We start from the raw sequence: 24,093 nt of genomic DNA, 5'->3' as shown, positions 1-24,093 counted from the left end.
CCTTCATCTGGAGGTGTTTCTGCAGTTATGCCTTCGTTGGGGGCACTCCAGACGTGGACCTGTTGGCGTCGCATCTACAGGATAGTGCTGCGTTTGTGGCCCGCACCCGGGTCCTTCTGGCGGGTTCAATGGTGACACCATGGGTCCTGTCATGGGCAAGAACATTCGCTAGGTTCAACTTGAACGATGCCGTGGAGTTTAGCATGGTTACCTGCGCATGGCTGCCGCCGGCATGGTTGTGTGTGCGTGCTCACGGATGGGCCAAGGTCAGTCTCAGCTGTGGTCTGCCTTTCCTCCTCCCAAGTTGGTGCCAAGAATTTTTCGCAGGATTGAGGCCGAAGGGATTCCGATTTTTTTCTCGTGGCTCAGGACGGACCTCGCCGAGCTGGCCACAGACGCTCCTTGGAGAATTCCTCTTAGGGAGGAGTTATTGTTTGCAGGGCCCATCTCCCATCCGACTTTTCGGTCGCTGACTTTGCCGACTTGGCTGTTGAATGCCAGGTGCTGAAGGACGGGAGTTTGGCTGCTCCAGTGATTTCCACCCTGCTTGAAGCGTGGGAAGCAACTTCTAGGGTGATTTTTGTTATACTGTCTCATCATAATACGAGACAGTAGTATATTGCGTGGGCTCCCCCTCGCTCTTACTCGGTGGCCCGGATCTTGGCTTCCTTCAATGGGGTGTTGATCACAAGTTGGCCTTGAGTACTGTCAAGGGTCGGGTTTCGGTTTTGGCAAATTTCTTCCGAAGGCCATTGGCCGCCTGTGCCCTGGTGCGTGACTTCTTCCAGGGGGGTGCGACACTTGGCGCTTCCGGTGCGACCTCCGTCACCCATTGGGACCCAAATTTGGTGCAGTCGGGTCTTTTAGACACTCTGCGAGTATTTGAGGGTATCCCTGCCTACCTTATTACAGAAGGTGGCCTTCTTGGTTGCTGTCACTCTGCGTGCAGGTGTCGGCACTGGCGACATTGTCCTGTCGTTCTCCTATATGTTGATCATGGGGCCAAGTGGTACTTCGTCCAGATCCATCCTTCTCTCCGAAGGTGGTTTCTGGTGTTCACTTGCACGGGGACATTGTATTCCTATCTTGTGTCCTGAGCCCTCACATCCTAAGGAATGTGCATTGCTTACTCTGTTTAGAGTGCAGGCACTCCAGGTGTACTTGGCAACTACCGAGTATTTTTGTCAGGCTCGCTCTCTGTACTTACGGATGGCCCGTGAACGGGACTGCCTGCGTCTTCTGCATCTATTCCTGGATGGATCGGACAGATGGTGCAGGTTTATTCAATTAGGGGTCAGGTCCTACCTTTCCCTGTTTCGGCGTATTCTACTCGGACACCTAGTGCCTTGTGGGCATCTGTGCTCCAGGTTGCAAGTCGGCTACCTAGTTGTCTGTTCACACCTTTACCACGTTTAGGTGGATGCGCTGGCATCTGCAGAGGCCTCTTTTCGGCTGCAAGGTTTTTTGCTAGCTGCTGTTTGGAGGGCTTTTGGCCTTCCTTGAGGGTGTTTACTGTTGTTTTCAGGTGGGCCTCCTCTTTTGTGCCGATGAGTCCTATATTGCCTGGTCGGCTATGTTTGGCTTTGGGGACTTGTTCTTTTCTGCTGTTTCCACCCCTCATTTTATGGCACTGCTTTGGGACGTCCCTACTGATATGAATCAAAGAGAACTGCGTCCGTCAATGAACGACAGAGAAAACTGGATTTTTGACTTACTGTAAAACCCTTTTCTCCTAAGTTCATTGACGGACACAGTACCCGCCCCTCTATTTTGAGTTGGGTTGGTGTTACTTTTCTGACACTGCTTTGATACAAAACTGGCATCCTATGCAGGAAGAGAGAGGGTCCGTCAATGAACTTAAGAGCAAAGCATTTTAGCATTTTACGGTAAGTCAAAAATCCAGTTTTTTTTTTTTTTTTTTTGCTTTTTATTGTAGATGTGAGACCTGCGGTCTTTTTGACCCCAGATCTCACATTAAAGAGGTCCTGTCAAGCCTATTTCTATTACAAAGGATGTTTACATTCCTTGTAATAGGAATAAAAGTGATCAACATTTTTTTTTTTAAAAGGACAATGTAAAAATAAAAGATACAATAAATAGGAAAAAAAAAATTCAAGTGCCCCGTCCCCGTTAGCATGCATGCATGCAGAAGCGAAGGCATACACAAGTAGCGCCTACATATGTAAACCGTGTTCAAACCACACGTGAGGCATCATCGCGATCGTTGGAGCGAGAGCAATAATTCAAGTCCTAGATCTCCTCTGTAACTCTAAACTGGTAACCTGTAGAATTTTTAAAATGTCGCCCATGAGAATTTTTAAGTACCAGTTTGTCACCATTACACGAGTGTTCACAATTTTGAAGCATGACATGTTGGGTATCTATTTACTTGGCGTAACATTATCTTTCACATTATAGAAAAAAATTGGGCTTACTGTTTTCTTATTTTTTATTTCAAAAAAGTGTATTTCTCTGTCGCTCATTGACAGACGTAGTCTTCTTGATTCACAAGAACTGGGTTATGTTGTCTCCGCAGGAGTAGGACTAGGCAGAAAAGAAAAAACGTTCTGGCTCCACCTTAGGGGCAGTCCCAGAGGGTATATCCTCCCTCTCTCTGCTACAAGGCATCAGTTTTTTCTGTCTAGTCAGGAGTAAGGACCTAAGTTCCTTGCTGGGATCTCTGGTCCTGGCAAGATTTTTTTTTTTAGAAAAAATATTTTTTAGGTAGTTTTCTCCAGTGTTTTTTCCTGTGAGATCTTCAAGCAAATACGCCGGACTGGGCGACACTAGTGGTCACCCCAGCCGGCCTACGAGCGCGCGCAGACCATTGCATTGCGCTTGGTCGGCCGCGACACATTCAAGTAAGTATGCGGGGCCGGGCGACGGGCTGGATGTTGAGATCCAGTGGTCACCCCGGTTTCTGCCTACGAGCGCGTGCAGACCAGAGCTCCGCGCTGGGTCGGCCGCGACGGAGTCCCATTGGAGGGACTGACCTTGCGAGTTAAAAGTCTCGCTTGGACGCCAGGAACCAGAGAGTCGAGGCGTCCGGAGTGGTCCACAACCCCCCACCCCGGTGGAGAGGGTATTGTGAAGAGAGGGTGCCTGTCGGTTCGGTATGGTGAGTAAACGTTCCCTTTTTTCCTCGTTATGAGGCAGTATGAATTATGGGCCCCTCCATACATGGTCAGTATCTGTCTGACACTAAAAGTCCCCCTTGTAAATACAGCATGTGTTTGGTGGGAAGTGGACTTGGTTTGAGAGCTAACACTCTACCCAGCAGACTGTAGTATTACAGCAGACATAGGAGGTATAATCCTACCTTAATTGTAGTGTACCTCCTGCAGATCGATAAACCGCCATTTAGCAGAGATGCAGGTGGATGTGCTGGAAAAAACGATTTTGGCAGTCCGCCGCCATTTTGCCGTAGACCGGGTGCATGAATGTCCTCAGGTCACGCCGGCCGCCATGTTTTTGGAGTCTATTGTCTCCTGTATGTAGGGCGGCCATGTTTGATGAGCCCAGCTACCTCGTGGAGAGCTGGGAACGCCGGAAGGCGTACACAGGGGGCGGAGCCACATCCTTCTACCCGGGAAAACTAACACAGCTCTTTCCAGTCTGTAAAGACAGACGCTGACTGCAGTTGGTTGGAAACTTGTCTGCATCGGGTGGTGAGCCTTGAGGGTCCCTCTCTCTCTCTGTGGGGATCGAGAAGCAGGTACTCTGAGGGGCGCTATTGCGCTAGGGGGATACACATAAAAAAAAAAAAAAGAGGTATTTTTTAATTTAAAAAAAAAAAAAAAAAAAAGAAGTTTTTGTTTTTTCTGGCAGAGGTGTCCTGAATTAACATGGACCCTGCCACTCATGTATCTCCACCGGATCCCCTCGAGGTGTCTGCAGGATCCTCCAGCACCCCACTGACGGTTGAATCATTGTCAGCTATTATGGAAACTTTTGTGTCCCGGGTGGAAGTGGCTTGTCAGGGACAGGGCGCAAGAAAGCGACCCCCGCCTAACCCCTTATTATCTGAAACTTCGGATTCAGAATCTGAGCCTATTTCTGCAGTTGCAGGTACTTCATCTGGGATTGGTGTCTCGGGTACCGTCTCTTCAGACAGTGAGGAGGATGTTTCGGCATCAGCCATAGCCCGAGAGGAAGCGTTGGTAAACGCAATCATTGTATCTGTTTAAGAAACCTTAAGATTACAGGGTATTCCGTCGGAAATAGCTGAAACTGAAATCCCCTTTGGGTCTAAAAAACGCATCAAAGTAGCGAAGGTTTTTCCATTGCCCAAATGTTTTGGCAATCCAATCAAAGAAGAATGGAGTCTGCCAAAACGCACTTCTGCTATTTCTAAACGCATTAACAGGCGTTATCCGTTTGAGGAAACCCTCATTAAGAAATGGACAGAACCACCTGTGGTGGATTCACCAATTGCTAGATTGAATAAAGCCACGGTTATTCCTTTAGAAGACGCTCCGTCTTTTAAAGATCCAGTGGATCGCAAGATAGAAGCTATGTCTCGCACCATGTTTTCCTTGATTGGATCAGCTTTCAGACCAATAATTGCTATTGGACTGGTTTCGCAGACTGTAACTGAATGGACCAAGTGGTTGCGCCGGGACTTAGAAGAAGTCCCTCAGGCGGTATCAGATTTGTTGGAACAAATGATACAGGGGTTACAGTTTGTGTGTGATGCGGCGTTAGACGCCACTCCATTATTGGCGCGAGCATCAGTTTCAGCAGTGGTTCTCAGGCGTACACTGTGGCTAAAAGGTTGGTTAGCCGACCAAGGTTCCAAAAAAGCATTGGCTAATATCCCCTTTTTAGGAGAGCGTCTATTTGGAGCCAACTTAGATGAGATCATTAAGGATCTCACGGGAGGAAAGAGCACCTTTTTACCGCAAAATGTTAAAGGTAAAGGACCTCGTCAAAGATGAGGGCCTTCTTTCTCTGCTCACAAAAAGTTTTTTCGTCCCGCGGGTGAAAAAATTAAGTCCTCCAAAGCTCCTTCAGGAGGCTTCAGGGGACGTTGGTCGGGCAAGCAAAAGCCCGCCCCCTCCAGACCTGAAGATAAATCGTCCAAAGCCTGAAGGTGCGCCCCCACCCATAACTGGGGTGGGGGGACGTCTTCGCCGGTTCCCGGATCCATGGCTTTCCAGAATCCCGGACAAGTGGGTTTGCGAAGTCATAAGGTCAGGGTACAAGATCGAGTTTCGATCTCTCCCACCGGCGCGATTCTTCCCTTCCAATACCCGACTATCCCCGGATCGTCTAGAAGATCTGCGGAGAGCAGTCACAGATTTACTACAACAAGGAGTGGTAGTCCACGTTCCTTGGACAGAACGTTTTCAGGGGTTTTATTCAAACCTATTTACAATACCCAGGAAAGAGGGCAAAGTGCATCCAATTCTGGACTTAAGGGCACTCAATTCCTTTCTCAACATAAGAAAATTCAAGATCCATTCGCACAGTAGCAGCCTTCCTGCATCCAGGGGATGTCCTAGCGTCCATAGACATCAAGGACGCCTATCTTCACATTCCCATTTAAGCAGGACATCAGCGGTTTCTACGCTTTTCCGTAGAAGAGAACCACTATCAGTTTGTGGCGTTACCTTTCGGTCTCGCCACGGCTCCTCGGGTCTTCACGAAGGTGTTGGCCCCAATGCTGGCACTACTGCGCCAAAGAGGCATATCGATTCTAGGTTACCTAGACGATCTCCTGCTTCATGCAGAGTCTCCTCAGACCCTGCTACAAAACATAGAAATTACTATAATTTCTTTACAGGAATTCGGGTGGCTGGTGAACCAGCAAAAGTCATTTCTGGTTCCCACCCAGAGGCTCGAATATCTGGGTCTAATTCTAGACACAGTCAGGACAAGAGTTTTCCTTCCGGTAGGGAAACTCCGCTAGATTTAATCAGCAGTCCAGTTGTTACTATCCAACAGCTGGTCTTCTCTTCGAACTTGCATGAGGGTTCTGGGGTTGATTTGCCCAGTCCCATACCCGAATTCTTCAGCAAGAAATTCTTCTCAGATGGAATCGGAATCCGGAATCCCTGGACAATCGGATCCGATTGAGCAAACAGACCAGAGAGTCTCTGGTCTGGTGGCTTTGGTCTCCGATGCTCAGCCAGGGAAAGTCATTTCTGCCAATATATTGGACGATAGTGACCACGGATGCCAGTCTAACCCGGATGGGGAGGAATTCTCGGTCAGTTATCTGTCCAGGGACTTTGGTCCCCGGAAGAATCCAGGTTGCCGATAAATGTATTGGAACTGAGAGCGATTAGACTTTGTCTGATTCACTGGACCGAGCAGCTCCAGGGCAGCCCGGTTCGGATCCAGTCGGACAACGCCACGGCCGTGGCTTATGTCAATCACCAGGGGGGCACCAAGAGTGTCCGAGCGGCCAAGGAAGTGGCTTGCATTCTTCGCTGGGCGGAACGATTTGTTTCAGCGATCTCTGCGGTGTTCATTCCGGGGGTGGAAAATTGGCAGGCAGATTATCTCAGCCGTCAGACTCTGGATCAGGGGGAATGGTCCCTCCATCCAGAAGTCTTCCACCAGTTGTGCCTACGTTGGGGCACCCCGGATGTGGATCTGTTGGCATCACGATTCAACAGGAAAGTACAGAGATTCGTGGCTCGCTCCCGCGATCCTCTAGCAGAGACCGCAGACGCACTGATCGCCCCGTGGGGGCAATACCAGCTAATGTATGCCTTCCCTCCTCTCGGGTTACTGCCAAGACTTCTTCACAGGATAGAGGAGGAAGGAATTCCAGTAATCCTGGTAGCTCCGGACTGGCCTCGCCGAGCGTGGTACGCCGACTTGGTCAGACTGGTGGCGGACGTCCCGTGGAGACTTCCTCTCAGGGAGGACCTACTGTCTCAGGGACCGATCTTCCATCCTGCTTTACGATCGCTGGCTTTAACGGCCTGGCTATTGAGACCCAGGTGCTGAAGGACAAGGGATTGTCGGCTTCAGTTATTCCTACTCTAGTTAAAGCAAGGAAAGCGACTTCCAGAAAGATTTATCATCGCACATGGAAGTCCTACATTGCATGGTGTGAACCTCTGGGGTTCCGTCCACGGTCTTATTCGGTTAGACGAATATTAGCTTTTCTGCAACAAGGGGTTGAGCAGAAACTGGCCTTGAGTACTATCAAGGGTCAGGTCTCAGCATTAGCTATCTTCTTTCAGAAGCCTTTGGCTACTCATTCCTTGGTGCGGAATTTCATCCAGGGGGTGCGACATCTGGCTCCGCCAGTGCGCGCGCCGTTACCACCCTGGGATCTTAATTTAGTATTGTCGGTTCTTCAGAAACCTCCCTTTGAAGATATTAGGGAGATTCCTTTACCTAAGTTGTCCCAGAAGGTGGCCTTCTTGGTGGCTATCACTTCTGCACGCAGGGTGTCAGAACTGGCCGCATTATCTTGTCATTCCCCATATCTGGTGGTTCATAGAGATAAGGTGGTTCTTCGTCCGAATCCATCCTTCCTACCAAAAGTGGTTTCAGAATTTCATCTGAATGAAGAAATTGTATTACCTTCCCTGTGTCCTAAGCCCAGTCATCCTCGGGAGTTTGCTTTACACTCCTTGGATGTGGTCCGGGCGATCAGGGTATACTTGAAAACGACAGACTCGTTTCGCAAGACGGATTCACTTTTGTGATCCCGGATGGACCCAAAAAGGGGTTGCCTGCATCTGCCGCGACTATTTCCAAATGGATCAGACAGACGGTGGTACAGGCTTATTCTATTAAGGGTCGGGAGCCCCCGTTCCCTGTTAAGGCGCACTCCACTCGGGCACTTAGTGCGTCATGGGCCTTTCGCCATCAGGCGTCAGTGGTCCAGGTGTGCAAGGCGGATACCTGGTCGTCGGTGCATACCTTTACAAAACATTATAAAGTTGATGTAATGGCATCGTCTGATGCCTCGTTTGGCCGCAAGGTTTTGCAGGCCGCCATTTGAGGAGACCAGTGGTCTACCTCGAGGGTTTTTTTCCGTTGGAATTTTTATTTGAGTCTCATTCTTTGTTTATAATGAGCCTTTAAAACTTCTAGTTTGGCACCGGTTGGGCCTTCTAGATTGGATTTTGATTTCTGTCAATCCCACCCCTCATTTGTGGCACTGCTTCTGGATGTCCCAGTTCTTGTGAATCAAGAAGACTACGTCTGTCAATGAGCGACAGAGAAAATCGGATTTTTGTAAGATCTTACCGTAAAATCCTTTTCTCTTAGCTCATTGACAGACGTAGTACCCGCCCCTCTATCATTGAGTTGGGTTGGGTTAAATTCTCTGTTGCTGCTTTGTGACAGAACTGATGCCTTGTAGCAGAGAGAGGGAGGATATACCCTCTGGGACTGCCCCTAGGGTGGAGCCAGAACGTTTTTTCTTTTCTGCCTAGTCCTACTCCTGCGGAGACAACATAACCCAGTTCTTGTGAATCAAGAAGACTACGTCTGTCAATGAGCTAAGAGAAAAGGATTTTACGGTAAGATCTTACAAAAATCCGAATTTTTTTCCCCCAAAAAATTGCGTTTGTAAGACCGCTGCACAAACACGGTGTGATAAAAAATATTGCAACAATCTCCTTTTTATTCTCTAGGGTCTCTAAGTAATTTTCTAACAAAACAAAAAAAATAATTTTAACTTGTAAACAACAAGTGTCAGAAATAGGCCCGGTCCTTAAGTGGTTAAGGTGTTTAAAAGTCCTCACGTGACTCCATCCACCACAAGGAGGAATCCTCCAATGTGTTACACTGCAAAAACCCACTCCAAATGTGTGTGCGCCAAACGTGAAGTGAAAATTGCAGCCCTAGTATATCTTGAGGAGTGCATTCATTTGAAGTATAGTAAATTACAAATAGTTTAGTTAGAATTTTCATGTATTCTATAATGTTTATTAACTTGAAATTCTCCTTGCTCTGTGCTGGATGACCGTATTTATTTTTAATTTAAATTTCTTTAAGGATATGTCTAGCAGTCCTACATCCAGTCCTAAGACTAAATTAACAGCTGCCCCCCATAAACCAGGGCAAACAACTTTACCACTGAAGACCACAATGAGGCCAGGAACCACTGTGAATCCAAAAACTCAAGGTATGAAATAAGAAAAATAAGAACTTCCGCGCTATGGATTAAGTGGATAGATAAGTGAATAATTAAGTGAAAAAAATGTGTATAAATAAATAAAAAATATGTAGTAAATGTATGAAATATAAAATATATATATATATATAGATATATCTAAAAATAGGCTGCAGCCTCCCTGGATGATAGTCCGGAGACTATGCACTGGATATAAAAGGAATAGGGGTGATGGCGCTGCCTGTGTAATTTAGATATAATAAAAAGCTGTGATGCAAAGTGACTTAAGCTAAAAGCAATAATGTGTAATATTCAAACAATAATATATTCCATAAAAACTTCAATTAAGTGCAAGTGCAAGGTATAAAAGTGCCTGCAGAAAGATTGGAAAGTGACTGGTGCAATAATTGTATGAGCAATAAATAGTATTTAACATGCAATATTAATGTGCTAAAAAATGTGATACTATATAAAGTGAGCTGTTCCACTCATACCACGTGTTGGTATGGGGAATAAAAAAGTGCCAACAGAGCAAAAATAGAAAAAAGTTATTATTTTAAAAAATACAGCTTGCAATGTCCAATAAGGAAAGATCCAGTAGAAAAGTCTATATCATGTGCGGTGACTTCAAAAGCAATAAAGGTGACAACACTCGGAACAAACCGACACTCAGGTGAAAAGGTGACCCCGTGGTGGGTGGTAAGGTGCTGGGATTCCTTTGATAAAATTGCACACTTACCAGAGACACCCACCCCACACAGGGGTATAGAGCGGGTGTATTTATGGGTCTGGCAACCTAGCGGTATCCTCCTATCCCTGGGTGGAGGGCGTGTGCCGAGGATCAGGCTGGTCCTGGTGTGGATGTACCCTAGGATGGTCCCCTGTGTGCCTTCCTGCCTAGGTATGTTCCGAGGGATCCACTCAGCTCCACTCCCGATATTTAAAGATTCCAAAGGTCACCTTTGCCGGTCCAATGTGAATATCCAAGTTATCCCCTCGGAAGAGAAGTAGGGGGGTTACAGGTACATTCCTCAGGTCTGTATGTATCCTCTGGATTCCGGTGTTCCCAGATTCTGCTCATACAATCCAACTGAAGAAGTTGCAAAGCAGGCGAGGTGCTCAGAGGTGAAGTTTAGTCCAGCAAGGGTGTCTTCAAAACCCAGGATGGGCTGTGATAGTCCACAATGAGAGGTGGGTGACAACCTTCAGGGTGCTGAGCTAAGAGGAGGATAGGGTGTCCTTCCTTACATAGTGACACCCAGCTCATTCATTGGTGTCAGTGCAGCACCCAGCAGATCACAGAGGGGATCTGATCTCCAGACAGAGCAATGTATCTCCAGCAAACACTGAGCTGTCTGACAGAGATCAGATCCCCTCTGTGATCTGCTGGGTGCTGCACTGACACCAATGAATGAGCTGGGTTTTGAAGACACCCTTGCTGGACTAAACTTCACCTCTGAGCACCTCGCCTGCTTTGCAACTTCTTCAGTTGGATTGTATGAGCAGAATCTGGGAACACCGGAATCCAGAGGATACATACAGACCTGAGGAATGTACCTGTAACCCCCCTACTTCTCTTCCGAGGGGATAACTTGGATATTCACATTGGACCGGCAAAGGTGACCTTTGGAATCTTTAAATATCGGGAGTGGAGCTGAGTGGATCCCTCGGAACATACCTAGGCAGGAAGGCACACAGGGGACCATCCTAGGGTACATCCACACCAGGACCAGCCTGATCCTCGGCACACGCCCTCCACCCAGGGATAGGAGGATACCGCTAGGTTGCCAGACCCATAAATACACCCGCTCTATACCCCTGTGTGGGGTGGGTGTCTCTGGTAAGTGTGCAATTTTATCAAAGGAATCCCAGCACCTTACCACCCACCACGGGGTCACCTTTTCACCTGAGTGTCGGTTTGTTCCGAGTGTTGTCACCTTTATTGCTTTTGAAGTCACCGCACATGATATAGACTTTTCTACTGGATCTTTCCTTATTGGACATTGCAAGCTGTATTTTTTAAAATAATAACTTTTTTCTATTTTTGCTCTGTTGGCACTTTTTTATTCCCCATACCAACACGTGGTATGAGTGGAACAGCTCACTTTATATAGTATCACATTTTTTAGCACATTAATATTGCATGTTAAATACTATTTATTGCTCATACAATTATTGCACCAGTCACTTTCCAATCTTTCTGCAGGCACTTTTATACCTTGCACTTGCACTTAATTGAAGTTTTTATGGAATATATTATTGTTTGAATATTACACATTATTGCTTTTAGCTTAAGTCACTTTGCATCACAGCTTTTTATTATATCTAAATTACACAGGCAGCGCCATCACCCCTATTCCTTTTATATCCAAGGTATGAAATACACTCTAAATAATTGGTTTAGACAAGATTTTTCTCATCAAACTTTTCAGCCTACAGCAATATTTTTCTGTGATGAGATTTGTAAAGTGTTTTGCGCCTGGATTTCAGTAAATCTGTGCTGGGTGGGTGCTGTTAGTGCTTCCTTTAGGATATCAATGTTTTTCCACTCTGTTTGGCAGACCACTTCCAGTTGAGAATCTGTTTCAAGATGAGGTTGGAAATGAATTGCATGTTTTATTTTTTTCTCCTCCCTTTATCTATTGTGCATTTTGTCTTCCAGCCCAGTTTGCAGCTTTCCTGAAACAAAACATGCTGGTGAGGAAGTCCCTCTCTGCAGGTTCATCCTCTTGTGTATTTGGTGAGTCTTCTCATTTGAATGCCCCCTTTTTGCACAGAAAATAATTACTCGGGGGCTTTGTGTAACTAAGGGGAAAAAACAAAGATGCAGAGGGAGGAATTTATATGAGAAGCTATATATTTATAATACATTTGTCTTGCTCCTGCTCTAAGCAGGAGCAAGACAAATGTATTATAAATATATAGCTTCTCATATAAATTCCTCCCTCTGCATCTTTGGAGTAGCACAGTAACAGACTAAAACCTGCTTTTTGCACTTCGTCATTTTGCATGTGTAGTGTGTTACAATCTGGCTCAGACCTCAAAACTGTCTCATTTGGCTACCCAAAATAAAGGTAGCACTGGTCACAAATACAAATAACAAAAGTGTCACAAAGACCTTGCTAACTAGCGCACAGCCTGATTTCTGTCTGATTGTGTTGCTAATATTTCATAGCCATTTTTTCAGATTTTGCATTATAGGTTCCTTGCGCACAGTAGTTTCTGAGTGCTGGGAGGCATGGGTGCAGCATCCAGCTCTGTTGCCTGCACCCTTTCAAAGTCTATGGCAGGCTGCAGCTGAATGCTGTACCCAAGTGTTAGTCATGTTTAGGCCCATATGGGTTCAGGAACAAATGCCCAGAAAGCAAGTACCACTTGGTACAACATTCAGCCCTGTCCATCTGCAGCCTGCTTGGTGTAGGGGCCTTAAAATTCATGTTAGGCCTGAAGTTAGTTAAATCCTCCAAGTGTTGTATACTTTCTGAAAGCAGAGACCCTAAAAATAAAATAGCGGTAGATGCGATTTATTATTATTTTTTTTTTTTTTTTGTCACATGATATTAAAACACACGTTTAACAAAAGCATAATTTTAGTAAAGAACATACTAATTTTAACCTTGGTGCACAAAAACACAAAATATTACCCTTTTTTTTGTAAAATATAAAAAAATGAGGTAGCAAAGAGTAAATACTTACCGAACATGTGAAGACCTAAAATTGCGTGTGCCAGTGAAATGGCAACAAAACTTGGTACCCAAAGATGTCCATAGGCAATGCTTTAAATTAAAGGTTATGAGTTTAGTGTTAACCATGAATGATGGCCCTAGAATTATTGCATTCACTCTTATGTTCGCAGGGATATGTATGAGTTTTTTTATTTTCATGTTACTTATTTCTTGTTTGTTTTGTTTCTACACTTAAATGTATTGCTATTGCATAAGGGTTAGGCTTTATAAAGGATCCTTACTTGAGATTACAGTAAGTTTCTTTTGCTAAGAGAAACCGTTCTTATTGGGCTTCTAAAGGATCCTAATATTAAGTACGAAGTATCCTAAATGATAAGCTTTCCTTTAGAAAATGAATTTTTAACCCTTTTTTTCAGCTGAAATTATTCTATGTGATATCGGCTTTAGACCCTGGGAGGTCACCTGCAGTCTTAAAGTGGTTGTAAAGCCTCAGGATGTTTTACCTTGGTGCATTCTTTGCATTAAGTTAAAAAAAAAACACTGCTAGCACCCCCCCTCCTCATCCTTAGTCTTTCCTGAGCCTAATCCGATCCAGCGACGTGCACAAGAGCAACAGCTCTCTCGCTGCTGTCTCCCTCCTCATTGAGCAGATTGATAGCAGCGGCAGCCTTTGGGCAGGACCAAGTCACCCACTCTGTGTCAATAGACGCAGACTGGAAGGCTTGGGAATGAGAATGAGCATGCACTTCTGCCTCCATGGAAAGTAGCTTTCAATGGGGGGGAACTCACTGAAGAGCCTGGAACACCAGCCGTGGACCCCAGAAAAGGAGAATTGTAGCTGTTCTGTGCAAAACCATTGCACAGAGCAGGTAATTATAACATGTTTGTTATTTTAATTTAAGGAAAAACGAAGGCATAATGGCGCTTTACGTAACACTCTGCCAAATGACTAACAGTACCTGTCTCAAAAATTGGTTCCTGCTGTCGTGGAAACCTAGTAAAATTAGTTCCACAAAAAAAAAACCTAAAGCACTGACCGACCTATGCAGGATCCTAAAAATTGGTTGTGATCCCACTGCAAACAATAAAAGGGCATGCTTTGTGTTTATATACCTTATTAAACTAACTATCCACTTCTGTGTCCAGTCCCAGTCTCTTCAGAAACAGATGATAAGGACGACAACCGAGTGCAACTGAAGAGACCTCCCAGCCCTGGAAACAGCTCTGGAATGAAAGCTTCCAAGCGTCCAAAAATCAAAGTGACCATTGTCTCTCATGGTGACGGAGGAGGAGGAGGAGGCCCCTCTAGCTCACAGGAAGGTCTGTGATTGTGACTAATATACTGTCTGCTGCGAACGTGCTTCTTGCCTAACTCTTGTGTTACTTCACACACCTGTTTCCTAGTAAAAGAGGTACAGGAAATGAGGCTTCTTAGCTAACCAACTGAACTGTTCTCCTGACACTGACCTCCTAGAGAATATGGGCATTGGTCCAATAGCCTCTTGTTTTTGCTTTCATCAGCAGCCCAAGGTTTTCTATGCTAACAGAGTTTCGCCACTGAGCACACGACATAGTAATCATGGAAACCAGATTGACTTTTGCAGAAATTGTATTGTATCCGTAAGATGAATAGCAGGAAGCACAGAACTGCCTTCCCCCATCTCCTGTAATTAGATCTGAGTAGTTGATGACATTTTGTAAGCAGTGCTGCCCAGCTCAGCCAGTTCAGCTGCCCCAGTTTTAAGACTGCCTCAGTTTACAGATAATGAAGGTGTAGTTAACTACCAGAGTTTTTGCATTTGCCCCACCATTCTGACCATTGTGGCTCTTTCCTTTAAGTGCTTCTTGGTCTTTTCAACATTAGGCAACAATTTCCCAGATCTACAGAGCTGCCACCTGGTCATGTTCTCTCAGGGGGATGTTGTGGCCCCATCTGATGCAAGCTTTAGGCGTAAGGTCTTTCAGGTGGGTGTTTAAAGCTGCAGACCGTTCCGAACCTTCTCTTTTTTTTTTTCCCCAGAGCCTGTAAGCATTTGTTTGCTGTGTTCTCCACCCCTCATTTGGACTGCTTTTGGGCTTACTGGAGGTTTAGGATGTCTGTGTTCCTTACTGGATGAGAAAGAGAATTGGAATTTTGTAAAAATCCCTTTCTTGTAGTCCATGGTGGGACACAGATTCCACCCCTCTGTATTTATGACAAAAACATTTTTACGGCCACTCATTGTGATTGAAAATTGTTGGGCCTCATGCACACAGGATGTTTTGCAAACTCCTCCTTCCATCTGGCACCAGCGTTTTGTCTGAAAAAACACAAGATGCTTGTAAAAGTGTGTACACGTTTAGGCACGTTTATAGGTGTCAAGCGCTTGGGTGTTAATTCATTTCAATGACCAGAAGAATCATTTATTCAGGCTATTAAAATGAATTAACGCCCCTGGCGCTAAATGTGCATTTAGATGCAATAACACGAGTCAAGTGTTTTTTTCTGCCAAAACACTTTTGCTCCCAGATGCACTGACAGTGTTTTTTTTTTTTCCTGCTTCTAAACTACTCTAAAAGCTTGTGTTCGTGGACACATAGGCTAACATGCAGGGGTGTTTAGAGGCAGGAAAAAGAAAAAGCAAGACGCCCCAGGGAGCAGCTGAAAAAAAGTCCAGTGTGCATGAGGCCTTAACGACTCATCAAAAACAGGGATTCTTCATTTAACATACTTAAAAAGCTTCCCATTGTACTTGGATGTCCATTGGAATGTGTTGTATTTTTTTTCTCTTCTGATTGGATTAAATCCATAAGCTGTATTCTGCAACACAGTCAGTGAGAATGTGCACCTGCAACTGGCTTTTTTTTTTTTTTTTCGAAATGGGCTATTGTCAGATGTTAAGTTAAGTTAAACCAATGATATTTAAAGACATAAATGTACTTCAAAACATCATTTTTTTTTTTTAATGCAGCCTCAAAGTCTACATCTTCACCAATGATTGGCCAGTCTACAGTCGGTACAAAAGACATCTCCAGTCTGCTTACTTCATCTAAGTATGTTTTGTGTGTCTACCTTGTCATTAGTGTTAACTCAAATGTTGTCTGTAATAATTAGTAAAGGATGTTTCTCTTTCGTTCATTGACGGACACAGCTCCATATCATCTTTGACCCTTGGGTATGCTGCTCTCCATTGGAGTAGGATTAGGCGAAAACAAATTTGACTACGCTCCTAGGGTATACTTCCTGCTATGGGACTTCAGTTTTTTTCTGCCTAGTCAGGAGTAGGGACCTAGTTCCTTGCTGGGATCTCTGGTTCTGGCATTTTTTCCTTTTTAAATGTAATTCTTTCTTCTTTTATTTTTTTTATTTCCTGTGAGAACTACAACCAACTGCTGGACTGGGGGATGCAATGGATATCCTAGATCCTTACGGTCTTCCCAGTCTGGCCAGCGAGTGCGACCCAACTTCAGCTCTGCACTTGGCTGGTCGGGACATAGCCCCACTGGACAGGGGCTACCCGACGAGTGAAATGCCTTGCGAGGATGCATAGCCCTGGTCACGACACAGATCACTACCTGAGTCACAGCGTACCTCTGGCCTCCACACCACCATTCTAAGATGGTGCAGTGGACTGCTTGAAGTGGTGCCCGCTCGGTTCCCTGGTATGGTGAGTAGTGTACCCCCTCTTTCTCCTCTAGTAAAGAGTTGGGGCGGATGTGGGCCCTTTTCATCTGGTTGGTAGGCCCCCTATGTGTCCTTCCTCCCCACCTGGTGTTCCTCCTCACCTACCCCCCTTAGTCCCCCCTTCCTGTTGTGGCCTGGCTATTTTTAGGGGTCATGCGATGTTGGGCTGGGTGGGGGAGGGAAGGGAGTGCGACGCTGGCGGCTACAAAAAACCCTTTATATGGTCAGGGTGGGGGTTCCTGTTAGAGCCCCCCTGGCGGACTACATGGAGACCTGGATACCACGCTGTGCAGCGTGGCACCACCATTTTTCTGTGGATGGCCGTTCTGTAGCTTTGGCGGCCATGTTTGTGTAGTCCGGCAGCCATTTTTTCGGAGTTTGCCATTGAAATCAATGTGGAGGCAAATTTTCTTGCAGCCTTTGGAGCAGTGCTGCAGCGGTGGGTCTCTAGTGACAGCGATTCCTCCTTCTCTCTAATCGCTGCAAGGCAAGCTGGGCGTTCTGCATCCTTCCCTAAGTTGGTGGTGGGGAGTCCCTGCAGGTGTACAACTCCCTCTTTCTGCTATAGCAGCGCCACTGGGGTTTGTAGTACTACCACTGCAATGGTGAAGGTGGTTTTTATTGCAATTTTTGTTCACATGTTGCGGGTGATCTCCGGGTTAACCATGGAGCCCCTGGCTAGGATTTTGACCTTTTGAAAGTAGGTTTTGCAAGGTTTTTGAAAGGTTTTGCAGGCTGCTGTGTAAAGAGAAAATATTCTCTTTGAGGGTGTATGTTTTTTCTAGGTGAGCTCCAGTTGTTCCTGGTTGGCTAAGTTTAGCCTTTTGGGGAATTACGTTCTTTTCTGCATTGTTTTCACCCCTCATGTAAATACTGCTTTGGGACGTCCCAATGGTCAAGTTACATAGTAGGTGAGGCCGAATAAAGACAATAGTCCATCCAGTTCAACCTGTGTAGGTGTGTGTGACTGTAATCATCTAACATAGCCCTTTATCTCCTGATCCTTGAGATGTAAGTCTAAGAGTCTTTTGAAAGTCACCATACTACCCGCAGAAACCACCTCTTGTGGTAGACAATTCCACAATCTTGTAGCCCTAACAGTAAAGAACCCCCCACGTTGCCTGAGGTTAAAACGCTTCTCCTCTAATCGCATTGTATGTCCTCGAGTCCTCATGCAATTCCTTCGAATGAACAGCTTTTTTTCTAAGCTGAGATCCCCATTAAGATATTTATAAATTGCTATCATGTCCCCTCTCAGACGTCTCTTCTCCAGGGAAAATAAATCGAGCGATTGCAGCCGCTCTTCATAGGTAAGGTCCTCCAATCCCCTAATTAGTTTAGTTGCCCTTCTCTGGACTCTCTCCAGCTCCAACACATCCCTCCTGAGGACTGGCGACCAGAACTGGACAGAATACTCCAGATGCGGTCGGACCAGAGTTTTATAAAGTGGAAGGATTATAGTCTTATCTCTGGAATACATCCCTTTCTTTATGCATGCTAATATTCTGTTGGCTTTGGAAGCTGCCGCTTGGCATTGCATGCTGTTGCCTAATCTATCATCAACCAAGACTCCCAGATCTTTCTCCATTTTTGAGTCCCCCAAGGGTTCCCCTCCTAACATGTATTGTGTTTTTATGTTTTTGGTCCCCAAGTGCAAAACCTTACACTTCTCCACATTAAACCTCATTTGCCATGTCGTTGCCCACTCCGTAATTTTGTCCAGGTCATTCTGTAGGATATCTGCTTCATGCTGTGCAGTTATTGCCCTGGCCAATTTTGTGTCATCTGCAAAAATTGATAACGAACTACTGATCCCGTCCTCAATGCTGTTTATGAATAAATTGAACAAGGTTGGTCCCAGGACTGAGCCCTGGGGCACCCCGCTTACTACCTCAGCCCAGTCTGAGTATGCGCTGTTTATTACCACCCTTTGGACACGGCCTTTTAGCCAGTTCCGTATCCAAGAGCAAACCCTGCTGTCGATACCTGCAGACCTTATTTTATAAATTAAGCGCTTGTGGGAAACTGTATCAAACGCCTTAGCGAAATCCAAGTACACCACATCCACTGGTCTGCCCCTATCTAGCTCACAGCTCACTTCCTCGTAGAATGCTAAGAGATTGGTTTGACAAGAACGCCCATTTGTAAACCCGTGTTGGTTACTACTGATGATGTTGTTGTCTTTAGCATACTCTACGATATAGTCCCTTATCATCCCCTCCAGAAGTTTACATACTATTGATGTCAAACTGACAGGCCTATAATTTCCCGGGATATGTCTCTGGCCCTTTTTGAATATCGGAATCACGTTAGCCTTCCTCCAATCCCCTGGTACATCTCCTGTCCTAATACTGTCAGCAAAGATTAGGAACAGTGGTCTAGATATAACCATACTGAGTTCCTTGAGCACTCTCGGATGTACGCCATCCGGGCCTGGTGATTTGTTTGTGTTAAGTTTATCCAGTCTTTCCCTGATTTCCCCCTCTGTTAGCCATAGTGGCAAGTCCTGTGTATTACTACTAACCATACAGTCATGGTCAGTGTACCCCTCCTTTTCCTGCGTAAAGACTGACGAGAAAAAAGCATTCAGCACGGTTGCTTTTTCAGTGTCCTCTGTAACCATCCTCCCATCATCGTTAATTATGTGTGCAATATGCTCTGCCCTAGTTTTTTTGCTGTTGATATATTTAAAGAATTTCTTTGGGTTTTTTTTACTATCCTCCGCTATTTGTCTCTCAAAGTTGATTTTAGCCATCTTGATTTCGTGTTTACACTTCTTATTTTCCTCCTTGTATTGCTGGAAGGCCGATACTGTGCCCTCTGATTTATATTTCTTGAAGGCCAATTTTTTTCCCCTAATAAGTTTTTTAACGCTACGGTTTAGCCAGCCAGGTTTGGCTTTGTCTCTTCTAAATTTATTCCCCATAGGAATGCACTGCAAGATGCCTTTGCTTAATATGTTCCTAAAGCATTCCCATTTTTCCTCAGTGGTCAGGGATCCCAGGGTTTGGTCCCAGTTTACCCTTTCCATCATTGAGTACAATTTTGGAAAGTCTGCCCTTCTGAAGTTTAGGGTTCTTATGTTCCCCACTTGCCTTTTTATATTGTTATTTATACTAAATGTGATCATCCTGTGATCGCTAGAGCCCAGATTGTCCTGGACTCCTACCTCCGAGATTATGTCTGGGTCATTAGTGATCAATAGATCCAGGATTGCATTCTCTCTAGTAGGGGAATCCACCAACTGTGACATGTAGTTATCCTGTAAGGTTTCCGTGAATAGACGGGCCTTATGCGAGTGTGCAGTCCCCTCTTCCCAGTCAATGTCGGGATAATTGAAGTCCCCCAATATGATGACTGATCCCAGTTTTGCCGCTTTACCTATTAGTGCTAAAAATTCCAGCTCTACCTCCTCCCCTTGGTTAGGTGGCCTATAGCAAACCCCCACAACTACTTTTCCCTTATCTTCTTCCCTATCGAGTTCAACCCACACAGATTCTAAATCCATGCTCATCCCATCCGTAATGTCACTCCTTTCTAGCACCTTTATATTGTTCTTGACATAGAGACATACCCCTCCCCCTCTTTTTCCTACCCTGTCCTTCCGGTACACAGAATACCCTTGGATATTTGCCAGCCAGTCATGTGAGGGGTCGAACCAAGTTTCTGTTATTCCCACAAGGTCTATGTCCTCCTCATGTACTAACATGTCCAACTCATCCATCTTATTAGCTAGGCTCCTGGCATTAGCATATACCCCTCTTAGTTTTACGGAAGTAAATGAACGATAGAGAAAACTGGATTTTTGACTTACCGTAAAATCCTTTTCTCTGAAAATTATGGACAGACGCAGCACTCGCCCCTCTAATTATTAGTGGGCTGGGGTTTTTTTTCTTCAAAACACTGCTTGCAACAAAACTGAATCCTATAGCAGAGTGTGTGGGTGTATGCCTTCAGGGACTGCCCCATAGGCGTGGTAAAGATTTTTCCTGCCTAGTGTCCTACTCCTGTAGGGGGCAGCATAACCCAATGGTCAAGAAGAATATGGAGCTACATCTGTCAATGAACTTCAGAGAAAAGGATTTTACGGAAAGTCAAAAATCCAGTTTTCTCTGATGTTCATTGACGGACACAGCACCCACCCCTCTGTTGAGTTGTTGTTGTTTAGGTTTTCTTCTGACACTGCTTGTTACAAACTGAAGTCCTATAGCAGGAAGTGGGAAGTATACCACCTAGAACTGCCCTAGGGGCGTAGTCAAATTTGTTTCTGCCTAGTCCTACTCCTATGGAGAGCAGCATAACCCAAGGGTCAAAGAAGAAATGGAGCTGTGTCAGTCAATAAAACATCAGAGAAAATAATTTTATGGTAAGACAAAAATCAAGTTTTTTTATGTAGAATGGTAATTCAACTGCTATTCTCAATGTCTGTCATAAGGGTATTTTTTTAATGTGATGAAACCTTTGCAGCTGTTGCTCTGGGTATATTAATTTTGTATTTCTCTGGGCTATCACTGAATTTTGTGAAATAATAAATATTATTCTTTCTTTTAAAGGTTTTTTTTTTACACCTTTACATTAAAAGCTTTTTAAAATTTCCCAACACCCTCCCAACTCCTCTGGTCTCAACTGTGTATCTGCTGTGCCGATAACCTTCTGCCTCCCTTGTCTATTGATGTACCTATCCATACGCTTTTAATCTCTGTACACAGCCACAGAGGCTGTGCAGCAGCATAATGCCGAAAATGGTTAGCGCTGTCCTTTTTTGTTTAAAGCAGACCTAAAAGTGAAAGTACCCCTCATCCTCATTTGTATAAGTTTTTTAAGAATTTATTGTATATGCTCAATTTGGAAGGTTTTTAAACATGATTTATGTAATTAATAAATTGTTGCACATATTTATTTATTTTTTTTATAATTTGATGCACATGCTTTTTTTACACATCTATTTTGATAATCCTAACTGGATGATATGATTTATGGTTTATATTTAGTGATAGAATTGTTGGAGCTAGCACTGTTACATATTCCACTTTAGTATATTATCAGTGGAATGCTGTCAGTAGGGTCCAAACCCACAGCTATGTTGCCTAGTCAAAAAGGCTCTCCCCCCTGGTAGAGATGAAAAGATGGAATGTAGGGTAGTCTAACTGGTTTAACCAGTTATACCAGCTTCATCAGAGGTACTTACCAAATATCGGAAAGGGGGGGGGGGAGAATGGGGGTAGCGGCATCAAGCATTTACCTATATAATTGACCGCCTGTTCTGTACACACCCCTGATGTGTGTACAGAACTGACAGGTTTTACCTGGATTTGTCACCCACATCACTGGGCCTTGCTGCAGAAGATCTGGGACAGCCTGTAATCTTACTGAGTAGTATTGAATCCTGTGGGCCCTTGCACTACAGAGTTTTTGGTAGCTCTAAAGGATCTTGTGCAACCAGATTGTAACGTGTGTGGTGAGCTTTGTTTTAGGCTGCCTCTTCCAGACTACAATTCTCCAAAGGTCATTTATGCATGGGAGTCCTGGGGAATGATGGTATCTGCTTTCAATGCAATTCTGTATGCCGTTTCTACTCCAGGGGGTTACAACTGAATATTCCTTCAGCCTGGTACAAGAGTCCCTGGATCTGTCTGTGCATCTGTTGGATATCTACTCCGATGTTGGATGGAGGAAAACATGTCTTCCAATAACTTGGAAGGTTTTTGACGGTGAATGCCAGCCTGACGGTCTGGGAGGTGTTCTGGACAACCAGAAGGGACAGTGAACATTCAGTGGAGGAGCAGACCTTGCTGATAAACTTAGCTTTCCAATAATGCCACAATGACATTATGAAATGTTTGTACCAGGGGTCATGCAGATTGTTTCACTTGTCTGGTCTTTGATGCCCCTGCTTTATCACAATCTGGTTTTGTCTGGTTTACAGCATGCTCCATTTGAACACTTTAAGGATATTTCTTTAGAGCTTCTTACAAGGTGGTCTTTTTGATGGTCATTACTTTGGCTTGTCAAGTCTCAAGGCTTGCTCCACTCTCTTGTAAGGAACATCTTGACTTCCACTGAGATAAGGTAGTATTGAGGCCTCAACCATCTTTTTGTGCCTAAGGTGGTGTCTTCTTTTCACCAGAACCAGGTCACTGTGTTACTTACTTTTTTGTCAGAATTCCAGACACCCTAAAGAGAAATTTCTTCACTCCTTGGATGTGGTCCCACATTGTGCGGGCCTACCTGAATGCTGCGGGTTTGTTTAGATAATCTGATTCTGTTTGGTCTTGTAAGAGACAGGCTGCTTCCCAATCCATTATTTGTCATTGGATTCAGTAACTCAGTTCTAAGGTTTATGTAATTTAGAATAAGGTCCAACCTTCTCTTTTCAAGTCCTATTCTACCAGGAGTATCAGTGCTTCCTGGGGAATTCAGCATCAAGCTTCAGCTGTTTAAGTTTGTAATGCTGCTACCTAAGGTAATAAGTTTTACATTTATTAGGTAGACATTTTTGCCTATGTGGATATCTTTTTTTGGGTGGAAGGTGCAGTAGGCAGCTCTGCAGTGGGGTTTTTCCCTATTCTGTTTTAGGGTTTGTTGCAGTGTTGCCCACCCCTTCCTTTTTCAATTTCTTTGGGACATCCCAAGTAGTCTGACAGTCAGAAACGATTTCCTGTGATGTATGATTTTTTTAAAAAGTTAGGATTTTTGGTTTACCTGTAAAAAACCTTTTCTTGCAGTTCTCCTCACAGGACAAAGGGACCCCTCCCCTCTTCCATGGTTCCTCATTGATTACTACAAAACCGAGGCTGTCCTTTGCTGGTGGTATTATGCTTGGGCGGGGAAGCCTGCTTTTTATTGGCCTGTGTCCATCCACCTGTAGGAGAATAACCCAAATAGTCATGAATAGGAAGAAAACCTGCGTTCCATGATATACTCTAAGTAGAGCATTTTACAGGTAAACTGAAAGTAATAATCTTTCAGGGTTGGCAAGTAGCTCCAAATCTTCTACTACCTGGATCCATATTGCTTTCAGCCCAACAGGGAAATGCTTTTTGTTTATCTGGCTTGATTGCAGCGCACTTTAAAAAGCAATGGGTTGGAAGTGCATGGTCAAGCCAAAAAAGTGATAGCAATCTCCTAGCTGCTAAATAGTGTGAAAACAGCGGGAGTTTGGGGGAGAGGGGAATGTTAGGTTTTCCATTTTCTGTTGGAAAATGTCTCCATTATTGTCTTAGCACATGGGGAAAAGTAGTTACTTTTATGTAAAAATGCTTACAAATGTCACTGGAGCTTGGGCGCAACTAAATAAATATTAAACAATGGTCTTTGATTGTTTGGTATTATGAAATAGAATTTGCCCAACGTTCATTTATGAAAACCTAAATGCTACAAGTATTGTGCTTTGGTTGTTTAAAAACTCCATTTGTTTATCAAAGTTGTTTCTATTTGTAGTGCTTTGGAGGGATTTTTTAATCGTACATTACAGGACACAGGATCACAGTCTAATACCGAGGGCTATGCAGTTGCCTTCAGGTGATTGTACACTGCAAAAAAGGCTTTAAGGACTGTAATTTCTCCCACTCCCAGCAATCTTTAGATTTTTTGTGTCCTTAGGTGAACAGACATCATCTTTCTACTCAGAGAAGTAAAACAATTTTTTTTCTTTT

General features: G+C 44.5%; 1 protein-coding gene across 2 annotated transcripts in view; it reads left to right on the top strand.

Annotated features, from left to right (window-relative positions):
- KANSL3 (KAT8 regulatory NSL complex subunit 3) overlaps positions 1 to 24,093 on the top strand; it is a 202,539-nt gene that overhangs the window by 116,587 nt on the left and 61,859 nt on the right. For both annotated transcript variants that reach the window (XM_082256923.1, XM_082256924.1), the window contains exons 14-17: positions 8,971 to 9,100; positions 11,751 to 11,828; positions 13,921 to 14,094; positions 15,726 to 15,807. In XM_082256923.1, coding sequence (XP_082113049.1) covers positions 8,971 to 9,100; positions 11,751 to 11,828; positions 13,921 to 14,094; positions 15,726 to 15,807 — 464 coding nt within the window. The remainder of the gene's footprint in view (positions 1 to 8,970; positions 9,101 to 11,750; positions 11,829 to 13,920; positions 14,095 to 15,725; positions 15,808 to 24,093) is intronic.

Source organism: Pelophylax lessonae, assembly GCF_965119305.1.
Source record: "Pelophylax lessonae genome assembly, chromosome: 4".
Classification (NCBI taxonomy): domain Eukaryota; kingdom Metazoa; phylum Chordata; class Amphibia; order Anura; family Ranidae; genus Pelophylax; species Pelophylax lessonae.
Note: the sequence above shows the minus strand (reverse complement) of the source record. Positions and strands in the feature narration are given on the sequence as shown.